Source organism: Vanessa cardui, chromosome 10 (assembly GCF_905220365.1).
Source record: "Vanessa cardui chromosome 10, ilVanCard2.1, whole genome shotgun sequence".
NCBI lineage: Eukaryota > Metazoa > Arthropoda > Insecta > Lepidoptera > Nymphalidae > Vanessa > Vanessa cardui.
In genome coordinates, this window is record NC_061132.1 from 10,842,949 (window position 1) to 10,862,441 (window position 19,493).

A 19,493-nucleotide genomic window follows, 5' to 3' on the forward strand; every position below is an offset into this window, starting at 1 on the left:
GTGCCTTGGCACTATCTAGAGTCGCCCGGGGGCGCAGAACAAGCTTCACACTTAAACAAAACAAAATTGTTCTTCAAAGCCAAGCATATCATACATCCTTATACATAGGCTCCATATAAAACCTTCCATCATAACCTCAGTCTTAACACGATCCGCTCGGCCGGCAGCGGGACAGGTGACCTCCACACATCCATAAGGCATTCAATAGTACATCTACTCGCGGCTCGCACGCAGCTGGCCTTCATATACTTACAATCTGCACGTTCGAATATTTACATATGCAATTAAAAGTGCCATATTTCAGGTACAAAACATAAAGAAGCTGATCATACGTTATTCATCGGCAACATATAATATACTCTAGTGTCATTAAATTAAAGTTGTTTCTCGATTGCGCTCGGCTTACGATTGAATCTTACATCGTATTCGAAATGTCTCACGCTACAGCGACATTACGAGGGTCTGGGAGTTCTGTCAATAGTGGTCGCGACTGGCTACGAGTCGCCATATTGAAATAATTGCTACGTCATCTTTGAAAGCACGGAGGTTACGTAACAATTTCCATTTAATGTTTTCATAAAAAAACGTTACCGTAGAATTTTCACCGTCCTATTATTATTATATAAACAAACATTTTCAGTGTAGTACATCATACATAATGCAAAGTAATACTAATACACGGTTTAAAAATGCACGTGGCACCTGAATCGTTGTTTACTTGTAACTTTAACTTATTTTTTTTGAAACATGAAAACGACATGAAATACATAGATACATAGGATTCGTCAGTCTATAGTTCAGTAATGGTAAAGTTACAAGCGTCGTAACTCTGACGTCATCGTAATGACGGGCTCACACTGTACTATATCGAGTTCCTTGATACAATACTAATAAATTCTTAATATACCACAAATACATATATATCAAAAACATGTCTTCAAAATTGGAACGAACATTGAAATCGAGAATATTGCTTTTCCGTCGAGGAAAACGTTGATACTTTTTCTTCAATGTGAACCCGTCCTAACATTACAAAAATCAGTTGTCTGTTATACAAAATAACATCCACAACCGTGCATCGAACCGGTGAATACACCTCTCCACGATTCGAATATAATTATTTTTCCAAAAAAGAAAACATCTTTCAATTAAATTCTGATAGTACCTCTATAGTATCCTCTTAATTCTACCACAAAACAAGACCTCTCCGCAAACTAGTGTTGCGACACGAAATCATATCGATATAATATATCATATTTACTTATATGGCGTACAACAAACAACAGACGCACTTAGAATTTTCTCTCACTCACGTCACTAGCAACAAACATACGCGGTGGATCACGCACGCTATAATAAAATTTAATAAAAAAAAAACAAAAGTGAAAAAAAAAACATTAATAATATAGGTACGACCCCTACCACTTGTTCGATTGAGGTTTCATCTATCTATCAACACGTCAACTGCGTGGTAGGGGGTCTCATAGGCCCTTTCCATTTTTTTTTGTGATTTTTTTTCAAGTTATCGTTTTCGTATTTTACATCACAAATCATACACGAATAGAACAGAAACCGTTTCGGGAAAGGACTCGAGGGATTTCCCTTTTAATATACTTTATATATACATATGTACATTAACCTTAGATTCTATGGACTTAGGAGAGATTTATACATTTATCGTCACGCGATTTTTTATCATTATAGTTGTATACGTCTATTATAGGTACATTCTAATTTATATTTAACACGTTTGATAATACAAAATTGAATGTCTAATAAACTCAAACGGTCCGTTTCCGACGAGCGCAACTAACAATCGTTTAGTTTCATTGAGTATTGTTGAAATGTCATCGCTCGCCGTCGACCTTTGTAAGAACAACAGGGCATTAGGGCACGACATCCCTAGATATCCGCGTGAGCCCTTGATTACGAAACATTAAGTCGATATCATACTCGTAGAACATACTATTAATTTGGCCGACATCTTGAATTTCGTTTATTAATAATAACTAACCGTAACATTTCTTCGAGTGTGATAACAAATAATATTCTCAGTCGTTTCATATTATCGACGTATTCATGCGCGTGCCGTAGACGTATTTCGATGTAATGTGAATGCGAGTCCACGTTTGGCGCTACCCAGGGAGCACCGCGCGGAGGTCATGGACTATGCCCCCCTTAATACAAATGAACAGACAGACACTCACAGACGAACCTGGCCCAGCAGTAAAACACCTCGGTCTTTCAGGTACCCAGGTATCATTACAGGGTTACAAAAATTGTTTAATCTTTTTTTTTTTAAATATATTTTAGGTCGGTGGACGTGCAATTGTTCCTGGACAAGGTACGCAGAAACAAACCAAAACGACTACGTACAAATTACAGGTATTGTAATTATCATAGGGTATGCAGTACTTATGTTTCTACGGGAACATCGCTGTTCGTACTATATACACGCCTTAGACCCCACACAACTTAAATTTAGATAGTAAACGACTTTTAGATTGCGCAAAATAAAGAAACCTGCATCGCTTCGATAGCGATGTGATGGGAATAAATTAAAACATGGATTCTATGTATGGGAGTCACGTTCGAGAACAGTATGGAACTCGGAAGAATGGTAAGGATCCAGACACGAAGAAGCGAATGTGATATCCGATCTATATGTACAAATTAACTGTAGTTGCCACGATTACCGATATATGTATTTTGAGTCTTATCCCACCCAACATAGGACTCAAAATCCCGTACCGTCGATTCACCGAGGGCCCTATAACTAACAAATTATATTTTATTGTCAATTCTACTTGCGCCCTAATCGCATTTATATAATTCACGCGAGTAGCACAACTTCTCAAAGGCAGTAACAGTAGAAATAAATATTTTATAAATATATACCGCTTATAGAGAATTTCCTTGAGGGCGATCGTTAAATCAATCAAAGAGATCACCTGAACTTACAATATGTGCCACCAGTCATTAGCATATAGAAGTTTTCTTCTAACTACTTTTCTACTAAGAAGGTATTTATAGAAGTTGTATATATGTTATTATATATCAACAGATTGATTGGCCACGATATTTGCTATATTCACAATCGTATTGACATACATATTCGCAAGTTCAACTTGGTTATATCAATCATACCTAGCCAGATGACATTACCTATCCAAGCGCCCCGGGAAACTTATTTATTAAATGAACTTTTATCGACAAGAATCTACTTGGGTTCAAGAATTTAATCTTTTTCTATATGATCTACACACCCAGTATTTAAGTCATTTCAACCAAATCAATTGGCCTAGCGCCGATATTAGATAGTAGTTATTTAGTCAATAATATTAATGAGCATAGCCAACTTTTACAAATTCGTGACCGCTTGCGAGTATATTAAAATAAAAATAAATAATCACTATATAACCGTAAAAAAAAATTCCCAACAGTTTAGTAAACCTTATGACGTAATTTGAATCCGATTATATTCTTAATCAATGTTCCTTTTTCAAATTTATTCGTTACCACTTTCGATTCTATTCATACTGGCGACACATATTCTAAGCTTCAAAATGAGAACAGGAAAGTGACATTAGTCCACAGATAATAAACGCGATAAATACACGTCGAGCCTAATTGACATTTGCGTTATACCGCGGTATCGAGTAACTAATACATTCTAAATAAATACAACGCTCTCCGAGAGGGCGATAAGGAAACATAACGGCTGACGGAATTTGTATTTTTTATCTGTGTATAATTATTCATATATCGTTGAATGTTGCGCAAATGTTGTTTTAAATTTTTTTGTCACACAGAGTAAACATTTAAAAAGTTTTTATTTTCCAATTTTTATATAAGGCAAAGGTATTGCAGCATAGAGCCTTCTTCAAACAAAATTAAGTCTTTAAATATTTTGATAATATAAATAATCATGTCAAAATTTACAAATTCCGTCAACCAATTGAGAAAATTATCTAACTATAATACAAATTGATCCCCGACATAGCGTTCATTAGACAAGAACGAACGACGTCTCGGGACCCGATGTACGATATTCACACTGCTTAACCCGCCGTGCTAACCTAACCGACTATACTTAAACACTGGTATTAAAAAGCTGGCAACACTGGAACACGATGATTAAAAAGCTATCTAATTTACCCCGTACACAATCAGTGTTGCCAGCGATGAAATTATTTTAAAAAAAGAAACGTTTTTACAATTATTGCGTTACACGTATAACTACGGTAAGGCAAGTTATTACTTTTCGTTTAAATATTTTCACAAGTACGACGGAGCTAATAAATCAGTTTATAAATTCATTATACATATATATAATTAACAACTTTTTAATATATATTTGAGAAAAAAAAAATCCTTACGTTAACCTATATACGGTTGTTTCAATAAATATATCTTATATCGATTGTATTAGCTCCATCCTCATACAATATTTACATTTGAATTTAACGTAAATGTCTTTTTTCTGCATTTAGAATGTATTCAGAGAGTACACTTTAGATTCTTCTTCCACATAATATATAAATATAAAAAATTTCACACTACAATGACCGCTCGTTAATTGTTTTTCTTTTTTTTTTTGGTAATTTGACATAATTTTTTATTGTTGAATTTTCAAACACGATACATATATCATTAATAAATATATCTAGCATAATATAAGCCGGATTCGCTCACTGCCCTAACGGAACCGCGGTTAGGCGAGTGAGCGAATCCAGATTAGATACTTAGTGCTAATTTACGTTTAAACAATAATCCCTTACACATTACAGCGACAGAACTAAATCGACATTAACGCCCGACTGCGACCTCCGATTACCGGACCGGATACAGGATCGGATCCGATCGGACAACCGGAGGCGAATCGGCGATCGAGATTATCAGATAGAGTACAAAAAAAGAACGAAACGACCGCGTCGCATCGGAGCGCGATCACACGTAAACGTTCGATCGGTAGCAAACGTAGTAACGTATAGTACGACACAACTTAGATGTCGCATCGGCAAAATTCGTAAAACCGATCACATCCGAATTGAGTACGCTCTCCCAAATTATCAGTATTTATTTCTCATGCGAATACAACCTTTGCACAAACGTAATAACTTCTAATATCATATGACTTAATATATTCGACAATTTGACGCGTCGATTTACATGAACTTGTTTTCTCTGACGCGTGAATCTATAGCGACGAATAGCGTCGAATGGCGCGGTAGGGAGCTATTTCTATTGGTCGTGTAAATCGGCAGTAATCGGTTTTATTTTCATTCCATTGCATTTTCCGATGCTACATCTAATTTGTGTCGTACTATACGACGTAGTTTCCCCGGCGGTGTCGGTGGCGGCGCTGGTGGTACCATTCTAAATGCAGCGGGCGCGGCGGGTGCTAGCGGCGCGCGGGTTAGGGGTGCGACGAGTGCACGCCCGGCGTGCTGGAGCCCCCTGACGACTGGTGCTGCGGCGGCAGCAGCACTTGCTGCAAGCACACCGGGGGTTAGGTTAGGTTAGGTTAGGTTACGCACAACGTTAAGCACACCGGGGGTTAGGCTCGGCATACGCTGCGGACGCTACTGGCGCTATGACAGCTGTGGACTCGCGCATGCTGAGTCGCTAATTTAACATTAATCTTTCAAAGTGAAATTGCAAAGGGGTATTCCCTACGTGTGAATTATCACGAATTAATAAATAGATGGATTGATATACAGACCCCTGGAAATATTCCAGGATAATGCTAGGGAGAAGATTATTTGTATTAACATTGAGAATGTATGAGGTGAAAGCGATTAATATTATGTCTCTACATTGAACAGGATGCATTTAAATAAGACCACTTCGTTACAACTTTGAATTGTTATGTGACAAAATAAATCAAGGTTTAAGATATTATTATTTTCACAAATATAATAAAACGGTTATTACTATTAAAAGGGGGTTTTCTATGACATGTAAGTTTTTAAGTTAAAGTATCAATTATTTCAAATGAGTTGCATGGTCGGTGGTACCTGAACTTGATGCGGGTGATGCGGTGGGCTGGCGGTGGGTGGCGCGTGGTTGAGATAGGCCACGTGCGGGTGATGGTGGTGGTGGTGCGCGCCGCCCGGACCCATCAGCGGGCACAGCACCTGCATGGTACACACAAGTATACATAGCGTTTGGCTCAATCTGGCTTTTCGATTTATCTGTACGGGTGGTGTGCACGCACCTGGAAGGGCGGCTGCTGGTAGTGGTGGTGCGGGTGCGGGTGTGGATGCGGGTGCGGGTGCGGCGTGTGCGCGGGCGAGGGCGGCGGGTACAGCGGCGACGGCGCCACGGGGGACTGCGCCGGCGGCGCGTACTCGCCCACGCCCACGCCCACTCCGCCAACGCCCACTCCTCCGCCGACTCCTACTCCACCGCCGCCGTGGTGGTACATGCGAACCTGCAACGAAAATGTTACGAGTTATAGTCTATTCCAATGGGAAGAGGAGAAAAGGTAAATAAACAACTTTGACCTTGAATTGATATGTCATTTGTGTTCGACTAGTGAGGTGAAAATAATTGAATGAATGGGTAATTAATGCTAAAGAACGATATATTTTTTTTTATTTTAAAAGTAATTTTCCGTTTAAACAAAGTCAGGTCGTAATAAAAAACTTCAGAGAATTCCGAATATGCATCCGTGCACATGATACGAAAGATGAGAGACGAATGTCTTTCTTAACATTGTATTATTTTCAAAACTATAAAGTTGCTATGCACAAAACTGATCTACATTTCGAGATAAGAGATTATTTTTAAGTAAAATAATTCTTTTAACATTTTTGGTAAAAATATTATTTTTATGTAAAAACCTTACTGTATAAAAATAACTTTTTTATCTATCGTTAGGTAACTTTTTACGTTTCTAATAAACAATTCATATTATATATTACAACCAATTAAATAAATATATTTAAAAAAAATATCTATAATGAATTTTAAAACTAAAATAATATATTTTTTATCTGTATAAATTCATTCGTCTACATTCGTTTAGCGAACATGCCTAGTTGAGGCCTCTATTTTTAATGTTCGTCATCGAGAAATGGCGTCTTGAATGTCGACAAAACTGTTTTCGTTACTTTGGAAGTGAAATTAAAGTGGATCTATGTAGTTTAGTGAAATATTGTTGTATTACAAATGAAGATATATTAATCAAGAACTGTTTGTAGTTTATCTTATAGTGGAATTATCAACAAAACACTTGTGATATTGAAAAATACGGTATGTTTTGAATGTTTCCTTTTGTCATGGGAATGGACTATACATTTCAATTGAAAAATATATTGGTATACTTTTTTCTATCGCACAAATGACGACGCGAACTCTTGGACTCACCATGTGCTGGTACTGCAGAGCGGGCTGCGCGGGGTGCGCCGGGTGCGCGGGGTGCGGGTGCGGGTAGGGCACGAAGGGCTGCATGGGCGCCGGCGCCAGCAGCGGCTGCCCCGTCGCCGCCGCCACTTGCACGCCGGATCCTGGCGGAGTAGCGGACACATAGGAATTTATAAAAGCGCACAGTGGTGACAGGACATCAATCATAACCGATGATTCCGAGTTCAAACCTGGGGCGAGCGATTTTAATTAGTATTTATAATGACTTGCTGCAGTCAGTATTGGGAAACTTGGAGAAGTTTCAAATCTTCAGCTAAAGACACTTTTAAATTACTTTACTTTTACATTCAATATTAGTATTAGCCATGAAATAATAAATATATTTTTGTTTCGGTTCAACAGAATTACATCAACTCATCAAACTGTACCTTTCCTGAAGTTTCTCTGCGACTGTGTGGGAAGCTGCGAATGCTGGCCCGCTCCGCCAACGCCGCCACCGCCGCCCATGGCCGCACCGTACAGCTGAACATACAATTACATATTAGACGTACCCTTCAATTGTCCCTGACTATTAGTGACGTTGTCAGTTTATCAGCAAACGTTTTAACAAATAGTTTTAGCTTCAATGATGAGACAGAACATACAATATGATTGTTCCTTATTATTTTAAATCTCATCTAGATATCAAAATAAATCATAATTAAACCAATATACATTATTTCAATTCTTAATTATTTTTTAAATTTATTTATTTAAAAATAATAATTACAAATAATTTGATTTCGAATAATATTTAAAAGGGTATTTGTTACTGGCAATACAGTAAGGCTGTCTAAAATAGGATCACCACTCAGTTTTAGCATAAGTATATATTAGTAATGCATTAAAATCAAATTCCAAACGGTGCTTTTGTTAATTTAGACTGTAGATCAAATGGCTTTGAAATTAATGAACACAGTCAAAGTATCATTTATGTGTAGTATTTACCATTATGTTGTGAAATTGATGTATAATTATTCCATTTTATTATAACCAGTACAAAATGTATACCAGTATAATATTATATATTTTGTTTATATTATGGACTAATTTGTTGAAAATATTGCTCAATGCTAGGTACATACACTGTTCATATAGGTAAAGGAATTATCAGTTTTTTAATGAATATAATATAGATATGATTACAGCACCATTTATCGATATAAACATCTAGGTTTGTACATAACGTTTGTACGTAATAAACAATATTTGATTTTTTCGTAAAAGAATGAATCCTTAGTCATAAGCAAATAATCAAAATATCTATATCAGTAGTGTAGGATATATAGATGTACATTTCACTAAAGTGAAGAGGACGAAAGTTCAAACACAAGAACTTTATATAATTACTGTTACATTACACGAAAAATATGTCTTTATATCATTACTGAACTCTGATAGATAAATAAAATAAGAACAATATTAAAATGGAGAATTATTCATAACGAATATTTTTTTATTGTATTCGAATTAATTATTTATATAACGTTCGATATATGTAATTCAAATGAGATTTGATATTATGTAATTAAATTATAATTAATCACTTCCTTATCAAAAACCTAATCAAGAAATGTTTATGTTGATCCACGATTGAACTGAATGATCTATGTATATATAAAGTATAAAATGGGACCTTTGTTATTATTGATACGGCCCAGTGATAAGGTCGATTGCAATTAATATATTTATTTCGAACGAAAAATTACGTTTGTCCAAGGGTCTGTTGTGTCTTTGGAGTGCGAATTTTTTTATATAATAAGATTTTATTTTTTTTTAAATATTGATAATACATTAAAAATTACACAGTAAAAATTATGAAATAAATGTCGTTCAATATTGAAATTTCACACAAGAAATAAAAATAAGATAAAAATGATTTTTTTTAAGTATCCAAGAGAGTCCCAGAACCACTAAACCGTAATTCATATTATATTAAATGTATTGAATTTGTTCTTTTTGCCATCTATATATTACGACATACGATAAGGTCACATTATTGATAAATAAATCAGCGCGTAAAGTTGGAAACTATCGCTGAGTTATGTAAAAGTATTAATTTTATATAAGCTTATGACAGTCGCTTCAAAAACACGGTCAAGTTGGAACGTCGAACGCGTTGATTTCGTTCGTTTAACGGTAACTAGTGCGGAAAATTTGCAAATGCATTAATTATTTAGCAAAAACTCGTTTAGACGGAGACACGGTACCGTTTACAGGGCATACTACTTGCTGGAAACAAAAATATATACTTCTATGTGAGACAAGTTCTGTTTATTTAGAACACGTTAAATTCTTTCAATAGTGTTGTGATGAGCTGCTGACTAATTAGCCAATAAATTAATGGAATAATCAAAGCTAAGTTATATTATTCAATACAAGTTTTTGTTTTAAATTATCAAGTTAACCTTAATAAAAAAGAAATGTGGTTTTTATTATGGATAATACTTGTACTGATGTCGATAAAGATCTTCAACAAGCTCTCAACGGGAAGATGTTACATAGACACCGTTATGAGCGGGAAAGTCGTCGTTGTAACCGGAGCCAGCGGCGGCATTGGATTCGAGACAGCTCTAGAACTGGCCAGGAGGGGCGCAAAGCTGATAATCGCTTGCAGAAGCCACGACAAAGGGGAGAAGGCTGTTAGAAGAATTGTAAAGATCACCAAAAACAAACGAGTCCGTTTCATACATCTAGATTTGACGTCTTTGAAGTCAGTGAGGAAATTCGTTGAAGAATTGAAAGCGACAGAGGTGAAATTGGACGTACTCGTCAACAACGCTGGAGCGATTTGTACGACTCGAGAACGAACCGAGGACGGTATACTGAAGGATCTGCAAATCAATTATTTGGGACCTTTCCTGTTGACCGTACTGCTGGTACCGATGCTAAAGAACGCTGCGCCGAGTCGCGTCGTGGTCGTGTCGTCGTCGTGGCACAAATTTGGCACAATCGACGACTTGAACAGTGGAAAGCACGGATACATCCAGTCATACGCGAACACAAAGCTATGTAACGTGCTATTCAGCAAAGAATTGGCCCGAAGGCTTGAAGGCACAGATATAGAAGTCAATAGTTTGAATCCTGGGCAGGTTAACACGTCGTTGTACAGGAGCTCAACCGTGCTGGAGAAGATTAGGAGTCTGTTGCTTTACTCCTTCTTCAAAACGCCCGAGGAGGGCGCTCAGACGTCAATATATCTGGCCGTTTCACACGAGTGCGATCTGATCAGCGGTGAGTACTTCGAGGACTGCAGGCTGTCCAAGGCTTCGGACAAGGCTCACGATGAGGAAGCTGCCGCGAAACTGTGGTCGATATCTCAGGAACTCGTCAAACTAACGCCGGACGAAATGGACGCGTGTTTTAGTAAAGTGATCTCATGATGCGACGTCGAAATATACCGATTAGGACATTTCCTAATTACGTTTTTATGAGTACTTGTCATAAATTTGGATATTAATTAGGACTGTTGTTATATTTTCGTATATAAAGTTATAAAATAAATATTAATTGTTTCTACTCTTCTTTCCTCGATTAAATTTAAATTCAGTAAATGAATTCCTATCAAAAACCGTTTCAATTTTAAAATTATAAGTTCAAATGTTTGTGTGGTCAGTGACATACTGTTTTCATATAAATTCTGTACCGTGTCATAGAATGAATCGGGTTTTAGCGAAAATCACACATAGCTGGTTAGAGCGATGTTAAATTCTAGAATCTAGACTAAAAAACCACACGGTTTAGCAAAAAAAAAAAAACACCCTATAATGTATATTAGTAACACAAACAAAACAAGTTCATTTATCAAAACAAAACAAGTTCATTTAACACAACTCATAAAAAATGTATTATTGAACTATCGATATCGATATCGATCGACTAGTGTTGTATAGAATTGAAGTATCTTATAAATCAATTAGCTCGACGTTGAACAGGCTGTTATCGACAAGCGCACCCAAACGCAGTACACTGAGGCAAGAGACACACAGGCACACCGGATGCGGTGCTAAAACGTTCGCTCACACTCTCGCACACGAGTACCTTAGAGATATCTTTTCAAATGTACGATTTAGTTTGAGTAATAAGCCGAGATAACTCAGTATCTAGAACTCATCTCATCCGATTATTGTAGGTTCAATCCCAACCAAGTTCGGAAGTTTCATGTGCTTATTTTGATCATAATTTGTCTTGCGCTCGGCAGTGACCTTTTCCTAAATGTAGGGGAGGTATAATCTATTATTTTAAGTATAAAAATATTACTATGAATGTATACTAAACATCTATATGTGTATTTATTAAAACTGTTATTAACTTTATAAGCTAATATACACTCCCACATTTGCACAACGGGTCCATTTTATAACGTAAGTACTGTTAAAACCTTTTCTGTATATGGTCCTATATGGTCAGTACTATACTATACATCTAAAATATACTGTAAATGCAATCGAAAAGTATGAAAATTTTAGAATAATTTATTTTGAAATAATTATTTCGTACGAAACGAAATATTTTATACATTTGTATATTACATAAAATATATATAACGAGGAGTCAGGCATCAGCTCGTTACCAGATATGATTATATTCAATATATAAGTCTTCAAATATCCCATTTTTCCCTGTCATGTGTTCTACGTCATACTGACGTCGCCAGTACATAAGATAAATAATAAATAAATCTTTAGACTTTTTGACGCTTCGACATATACATATAATCGCCAATACCAAAATATGTTGTGACGTTTTTTGCACCGCAGAATACAAGATGTAATATAAACACATGAAAACTTATGCCCGTTTAGAATTCAACCTGCGATCACCGTATAAGATGTACCATTCTACCCAAGCCACTCGGTTTATTCCTCACAAACATTAATTAATGTATCTGTGATATATCTTTACTAGCAATTAACATTTGATCCCCATTACGCATCAAGCACAGAGGTGACTTAATAGATTACCGTTTTGAATTCGCGTAAAATTTCTGCTAGTATATATACATTAATTAATATTACTCTAGTAAATTACTGATCATGCCAAACTGAGATTATGCCAATTTATTTACAACAATACACCGATCCCGGGATTCGTCTGGGATACATTTTCGAGTGTTTCTATCAATTCTTACGAAAACATTTTTTTTAAATAAGCAAATAGTTCATTTAGTTGGCTCTCTCTTTTCGTGGACATAATCGGGAAGTTACAGACAGCACTTTGAAAAGACACTCGGGGCGCACGTGCGTGCGTGCGTGCGTGCGTGGGTGCGGGGGGGGGGGGGGGGGCGCTCACCGCGTCGCGCTCGCGCTTGTCCAGCACGAGGAAGGGCGCGTACTGGCGGCACTCGCACGACACCTCCATCTGCGCGGCCAACGCATCGATTACGCGGAACTGATGCCAGGTGGTCACCACCGCCCTAGACCACCTGCCATCGCCAGTGTGCTTGGGAGCTGAGATGTCATGTCCCCCTGCCTGTTAGCTACACTGGCTCACTTTTCAAATCGTACCACAACAGTACCGAGTGCTGTTTTTAAATAGAATACCTGATATTGATATGTGGGTGGTACCTGCCCACTAGCTTGCACAGAGCATCAAGTAAAATCGTTAAATACTATAAACTTTAAATTAAGCACTTATTCCACGGAGACACTAGTTGAACTACATTATGTTACTCGATTTTTTTAATAAATATTGGTATTTATATTCCGTGTGTACATAAATTTATATTTACCCTCAATGTATGTATTTGAAAGTAGGTTGTCTATTCCCCACAGATAATTAACAATCTGGTTTCTCAGTACACTGGCAACCTTACTAGTAAGAAGTGATGAGATATTACGGTTCTTGTGACACACAACATATCTGGTCTATGAAAATAGGAATTATTTTAACTAATAGTCTATGTTGACTCTTCGATAAGACGCTATATATTTATGGTATTCTTAAATAAATTTAATCAAAATCGATTCAGGAAACCAATCATAAATTTACTAAGATCACTACAAATTGAAATTAAAAATAAAATAAAAATACGAATACATTAACTGTTTTTGTAGTTTACAGATATCTTACTGATTTTTAAATTTTTAAATTATGACAGTCAATATATAAATAACATTATTTATACGTTAAATACTTGAAATATATATACATTGTATTTATATGTATGTATGTAGTCTCAATGCCACTTCCACATTTTTAGATACTTTTGAATATATATATATCTTATTTATCTTAGTGTATTTTGACGTCAAACTATAAACGTATTCCGGTACTCACGGGATGCGGGTGTGGCAGGTAGGCGGGCGGCTGTTGCGCTACCATCGCGTAGGCGGGGACGGCCGCCACCTGCGAAACCAACAATCACTCAATTTAGTCTTTTCCTTTGAAAACAAACATACTCACAAACAGTTTTACGTCATTAATTTCATGACTTTAAATATAAATACAATTTTTTTTTATGGTATAGGTTGGCGGACGAGCATATGGGCCACCTGATGGTAAGTGGTCACCATCACCCATAGACATTGACGCTGTAAGAAATATTAACTATTCCTTCCATCGTTAATGCGCCACCAACTTTGGGAACTAAGATGTTATGTCCCTTGTGCCTGTAGTTACACTGGCTATATACACTGGTATACATATATTTAAATGATTCGTTAAATATGATTGTTGATTAATTCTTTATAACCGAATGTGATCGAGTCTCAAGCGAATGCAAGAATTCCATTGACGGTAGTAGTGAGGGCACTGACCATGTGCGTCGGCGGCGGCGGCGCGGGCACGTAGCTGACGCCGGCGCCCATGACGCCCACGCCGCCCAGCCCCGCGCCCACGCCCATGCCCACGCCGCCCACGCCCACCGGCGTGCCCGGCGTGTGCGGTCTGGAACAGTACATACTATGCTAATTATACGAGCTCTACGGCTTGTGACGGAGACGCATGGCGTGTGTGTGTATTACGAGTACAGCTGCTACTATATTATGTTTTAAGATTAGTATTAAATAATATATGTCTTTGAGTGGGAAATGTCATATAAGATATATTGAGGATTACAAGATTCGAATGAAGTTAAAATATTAACATCCTAAATATTATCTCCCAGTACTAAATCGAATCGGTTCAAAGGAATCATGCGAAGTGTCAATCAGATGTTTCGCACAAATTCTTTTAAAAATTAGAGACCAAATTTACGAATACATCTGGCGAACATTTTGGCATGAATTAAAAAAATATACATATAGATTCAGCAGCAAGTGTTTTGATAAACGGTGATCGGAATTATGTTCAGAATCTGAATCACGGCTGCTTCCGTGTAAAAATCTTTTCGTATGTAATTAGCGTGAGAAAATCTTTTCGTACGAAATATTTGATTGGTTGTATGTTTTTAAACGTGTGTGTGTATCTTGTGTTTTATTAATTTATCGAAGCGTGCAGTAATGCTCATGTCAGGTACCTGCTGTGTCCGGGCGTGGTGGGGCTGCGTGGCGTGAAGGGCTTGGCACTGGGGTTGAATTCCTTGGCATTTGGGTTTAGTGTGGATTTCTTGAGAGTGACGGCGGCAGGAGATGCTGCGCCGGACCGCGCCTCAGGGGGGTCGTCCTTGCCGCCCGAAGGAGGCTGCAGGATAAAAAAAGCATTTCATTTTCAAATTAGCAAAACATTGTTTAGTCATAAAAAAATAACAAAGGAACAATTAATATTAATGAATGGTATACAAAGTTGTTGGGCGTACCTTGTGGTGTGGTAGTGAAGCGGGGACAGGCGCGGGGGCGGGTGCGGGCGCGGGCGTGGGCGTCGGCGTGGGCGTGGGCTCGTGCGGCGGCTTGTGCACGCGCTCGCGCTTGGGCGGAGACGACGGAGCGCCGACGTTGGCCGACACCTCGGGCGGACTCGATGTGCCCGAGGTCTGCTGGGGCTGGAATTAATCAGTATTCATTGTTAAAATTGTTTTCTTTTTTTTTAGTTTGTAGTTTTTTAGTCCTATAAATATAACAATATTATAAGCAGCTAAAGCGCCAATTGGCAGTATGAATCTCGATATACTGTTGCATTTAATCGAATGATTAAAATAAGTTACCGGCGGCGGCGCGGACACGACGGGCGTCGCGGGGGGAGGCGCGGGCGCGGCGGGCGCCGGGGAGGATACCAGCTTGAACTCCTGCCCGAACTTCCGGAGCTCCTGCAAAAGAGGGAGCTGGTGTTAGTGAGCGATCGTCCGACGTGACGTAGCGTGACGTGACGTGACGTGACGTGACGTGACGCAGCGTGGCGTGGCGGGCGCACCTGCACCTCGTCCTGTCGGCGCGGCTCGGGCGGCGGCGCGTGGTGTCGCGGCGGCCGCGCGTGCGTGTCCGCGCCCGGGGGAGGGTTCTGTAGGGAAATGCGCAAATATTAATCCGAACGAAGAAGATACCATTCCAGGCGAATGTCGGATATATATTGGACGTGTCTCTAATTTGAACCGTCGTTCGCTATACTTTAATCATAAAGGTATAAATGTATCTTTATAAGGTTTACTCACGTGATGGTGGTGTGGTGGGAAGCCCTGACGAGGCAAGGGCGCCGCTCGAGGCTCGCCATTCATTTTTCCGCTTGCTGCCCTGTTTAAAAATGATGTTATCGTTTAAAAATCTAGTAGAACAGTTAAGAAGCTATTCGATTGTATATTTATTACGACACCAGTTACATAAAAATTGCTTCTGTTGTCTAACAGCTAAATGTTTGAGAAGTGATTATATTATTATAAAGTTTAGAGAAATATATGTGATTATAATTTATGTGACTTTGTCTAGCTCTCACGGACTCGAATCCTAGATTTAGCCAGAAGTTTGAGTTTTTTTAGTCAGAATTTTCAGATGTATCCCGGAGTGAGTTTTGTATAGTGTGCGTGTGCGTGTGCGTGTGTGTGTGTGTGTGTGTGCGTGCGTGCGGGGGCGCGACTCACTGCGCGTGGTGCGCGTGCGGGTGCGCGTGGTGCGGGAAGGCGGGCGGCGCGTGGTAGCCGCCGGCCTGCGCCGCGTAGCTCTTGCCGCCCGCCGGGTTGGCGCCCGACGGCGCCGGGCTCGCAGCCTGCGGGAGACAGCGCGTTAGTTACTCTTGTGTGGTAAGTTGCAACAGACACAATCTAAATTCAATATTTTACTTATATTCTAATTATTAACTCGAGATGGCCCAGTAGTTAGAACACGTGCATCTTAACCGATGATTGCGGGTTCAAACCCAGGCAAGCACCGCTGTTTCATGTGCTTAATTTGTCTTTATAATTCATCTCGTGCTTTGCGGTGAAGGAAAACATCGTGAGGAAACCTGCATGTGACAAATTTCATAGAAATTCTGCCACATGTGTATTCCACCAACCCGCATTGGAACAGCGTGGTGGAATATGTTCCAAGCCCTCTCCTCAAAAAGGGAGAGGAGGCCTTTAGCCCAGCAGTGGGAAATTTACAGGCTATTACTTTACTTTTTTTTAATGTGTTTGGCTTCTTCACCCAGTATATCCAAACCTTGACATAGAGTCTAGATTTGTAGGTTTTGTAGAATGTATTAAGATATATTGTTCGTTCAACATAGATTACAAGTATAAACAAAAGCCTCGACTCGACGGCGCGATGAGTGACCCAACGATTCTAATTAAATTGAGTAGATAATCGGTGTTATCGGATTGGAGCGAGTTGTGTACCGGTTGGTCCTCTGGCCGGCGGTCGGAGGGGGGCGTGAGGTGGTGTCGCGGCGGGCGATGCTCCTTGTCCTTGGGCGGCGCGTGCGAGAAGGCGGGCGGCTTGCCCCCGGCGCTGGGGGACGCGCCTCCGTTGTTATTCGATGGCTTCACTAGTTTTCCCGTCTGAAAGTAATGTTTTAATCCTTTATAATTGTATTACAATTTCGGTAAGATTTGAAATCTTAATTAAGATATTTTTTATTGATGTAACAATCCAAAAGATTGATTCGGAAATATTTATTTTTAAACATTTCATTATATTATGGAAACAAAATTTTAGATTGATATGTTTTTGGACTTGAGAGCTGAGACGGACCAGTGGTTAGAACGCGTGCATCTTAACCGATGACTGCGGGTTCAAACCCAGGCAGACACCACTATATATATGTGTTTAATTTGTGTTTATAATTCATCTCGTGCTCGGCGATGAAGGAAAACATCGTGAGGAAACCTGCATGTGTCTAATATCATCAAAATTCTGCCACATGTGCATTGCGTGATGGAATATGTTCCAAACCCTCTCCTTAATGGAAGAGGAGGCCTTATTCCAGCAGTGGGAAATTTACAGGCTGTTACTTTATGTTTTTGTACGTTTTACGGTTGCGCATTATTCCTCGTACCCTCCGGCCACTGACCTGCATGTTCTTCCTCTTGTTCGGTATGACGTACTTGCCGGTGTCGGCGGGCCGCACGACGGCCGCGAACCGTTCCTCCTCGTCACCATTTTCGAGCTCCAGCCGCGCCTTGTACGACGGTGCACTCTCTATTTCGGCTGCTATCTCTTCCGCCTTAGCTTCTGCGTCCCTGGTAACGTATGTCCAGTATTATTGTAATGACCTTACACGAGGACAGCATATGCTGTGAGACAATTTACTGAGACTTTATCTAAGTTTTAAGAGAACAAGCACATCTAGACAACGACTCAGTGACTTCAATTCAAGTAGTGCGGTTAAAGCTACACTCGATATTGAAAATAGATGTTAAAGCATATACCGTATAGTACGACACAACTTAGATGTAGTACGCTATCCCAAATTATCAATATTTATTTCTCATGTGAATATGATCTTTACACAAACGTAATAACTTGTAATATCATATGACCTAATATATTCGTCAATTTGACAGCTTTCTCGGTTCGAACTGACGCGAGAATCTATAGCGACGAATAACGTAGAATGGCGCGATAATGAGCTTTTTCTATGGGTTATATAAATCAGCAATAATCGGTTTTATTTAATTTCCCGATGCTACATCTAAGTTGTGTCGTACTATAGTTAGTAATAGTTTAATCGTTTATTGATCGAAATATTACAAACCTAACTTGAGCAAGTAAACTTATTAAGTAAAATGTAAGTCATTAATGATTAATATTACATAAACTTCAATATTAGACAGTAATTTAGAATTCTTTAATTGAAAATGTAATTATTTATTAATATAAATAATTTATTTTGGGTTGTAGTTATACGATATAATTATGGCAATATAATTTAAACAAACCCTCGAATTACATGTATCATGCATTACAAGCATTTCCTGATTAATATATATTTAATCATTATGTTTCATAAAGCAATTATTTCCAAAATTCGTATATAAATTTCGCCGAAATTTCAACGTGAGATCTCGTCCAATGACGTATTGTCAATTCAAGGTCATCGCTGTTTGTTTACCTTTACGCATTTTGCAATCAGAACGGATTGGAGATAATGATTCTTAAATGTTGATATGTTTAGTTCAGTTTAGTTCCTATCGTTGTGGGCGGTTAGGACGTAAACGAGATATTACCTATAATCCTGCGTATCCTTCCTCTGCAACGGGAGCGTGTACCCGGCCAGCGAGTGATCGTAAGTGCTGTGGACTCCGTATATTTCTTCGTTCTTGCGGAACATGTCGTTCGCGTCCCAGCCGTTGGCGCGGTGGTCGAGTTCAAGGTCGTCGAGTCGGGCGTCGCCGTTCAACGATGGCGCTTCGGCAGCCTCGGTTTCGCCGTCCCAGGGCTCTAAGTGACGCTCCTCTGCTGACCGACCGTTACCTGTGGGAGCAGTGTATATATCAATTAGTCAAACTCGAGTCGAGATGGCCCAGTGGTTAGAACGCGTGCATCTTAACCGATGATTGCGGGTTCAAACCCACGCAAGCACCGCTGATTCATGTGCTTAATTTGTCTTTATCAACATCATCTTCATCTCGTGCTCAGTGGTGAAGGAAAACATCGTAAGGAAACCTGCATGTGACAAATTTCATAGAAATTCTTCCACATTTGTATTCCACCAACCCGCATTGGAACAGCGTGGTGGAATATGTTCCAAACCTTATCCTCAAAGGGAGAGGAGGCCTTTAGCCCAGCAGTGGG

General features: G+C 39.0%; 2 protein-coding genes across 3 annotated transcripts in view; one reads left to right on the forward strand and one right to left on the reverse strand.

Annotated features, from left to right (window-relative positions):
* Window positions 1–1,842: 1,842 nt before the first annotated feature.
* The window catches only part of LOC124533239 (ataxin-2-like protein), a 48,766-nt gene continuing 31,115 nt past the window's right edge, over window positions 1,843–19,493 (reverse strand). Inside the window, exons 4-19 of one of the 2 annotated variants that reach the window (XM_047108444.1) lie at window positions 18,926–19,172; window positions 17,770–17,938; window positions 17,096–17,257; window positions 16,361–16,485; window positions 15,938–16,016; window positions 15,700–15,786; window positions 15,494–15,595; window positions 15,149–15,331; window positions 14,870–15,033; window positions 14,169–14,298; window positions 13,690–13,758; window positions 7,800–7,893; window positions 7,375–7,514; window positions 6,221–6,436; window positions 6,021–6,140; window positions 1,843–5,494 (exon numbers count right to left, since the gene is read on the reverse strand). In XM_047108444.1, coding sequence (XP_046964400.1) covers window positions 5,420–5,494; window positions 6,021–6,140; window positions 6,221–6,436; window positions 7,375–7,514; window positions 7,800–7,893; window positions 13,690–13,758; window positions 14,169–14,298; window positions 14,870–15,033; window positions 15,149–15,331; window positions 15,494–15,595; window positions 15,700–15,786; window positions 15,938–16,016; window positions 16,361–16,485; window positions 17,096–17,257; window positions 17,770–17,938; window positions 18,926–19,172 — 2,162 coding nt within the window. In that variant the 3' untranslated portion in view covers window positions 1,843–5,419. Of the gene's footprint in view, window positions 5,495–6,020; window positions 6,141–6,220; window positions 6,437–7,374; window positions 7,515–7,799; window positions 7,894–13,689; window positions 13,759–14,168; window positions 14,314–14,869; window positions 15,034–15,148; window positions 15,332–15,493; window positions 15,596–15,699; window positions 15,787–15,937; window positions 16,017–16,360; window positions 16,486–17,095; window positions 17,258–17,769; window positions 17,939–18,925; window positions 19,173–19,493 lie in introns of both variants that reach the window. The other variant, XM_047108443.1, reaches the window with a different exon arrangement.
* Window positions 9,650–10,935, forward strand: LOC124533240 (retinol dehydrogenase 11-like). Its single transcript, XM_047108445.1, has one exon. It carries the CDS (start codon window positions 9,834–9,836, stop codon window positions 10,791–10,793), a length of 960 nt encoding a protein of 319 aa, XP_046964401.1. The 5' UTR covers window positions 9,650–9,833; the 3' UTR covers window positions 10,794–10,935.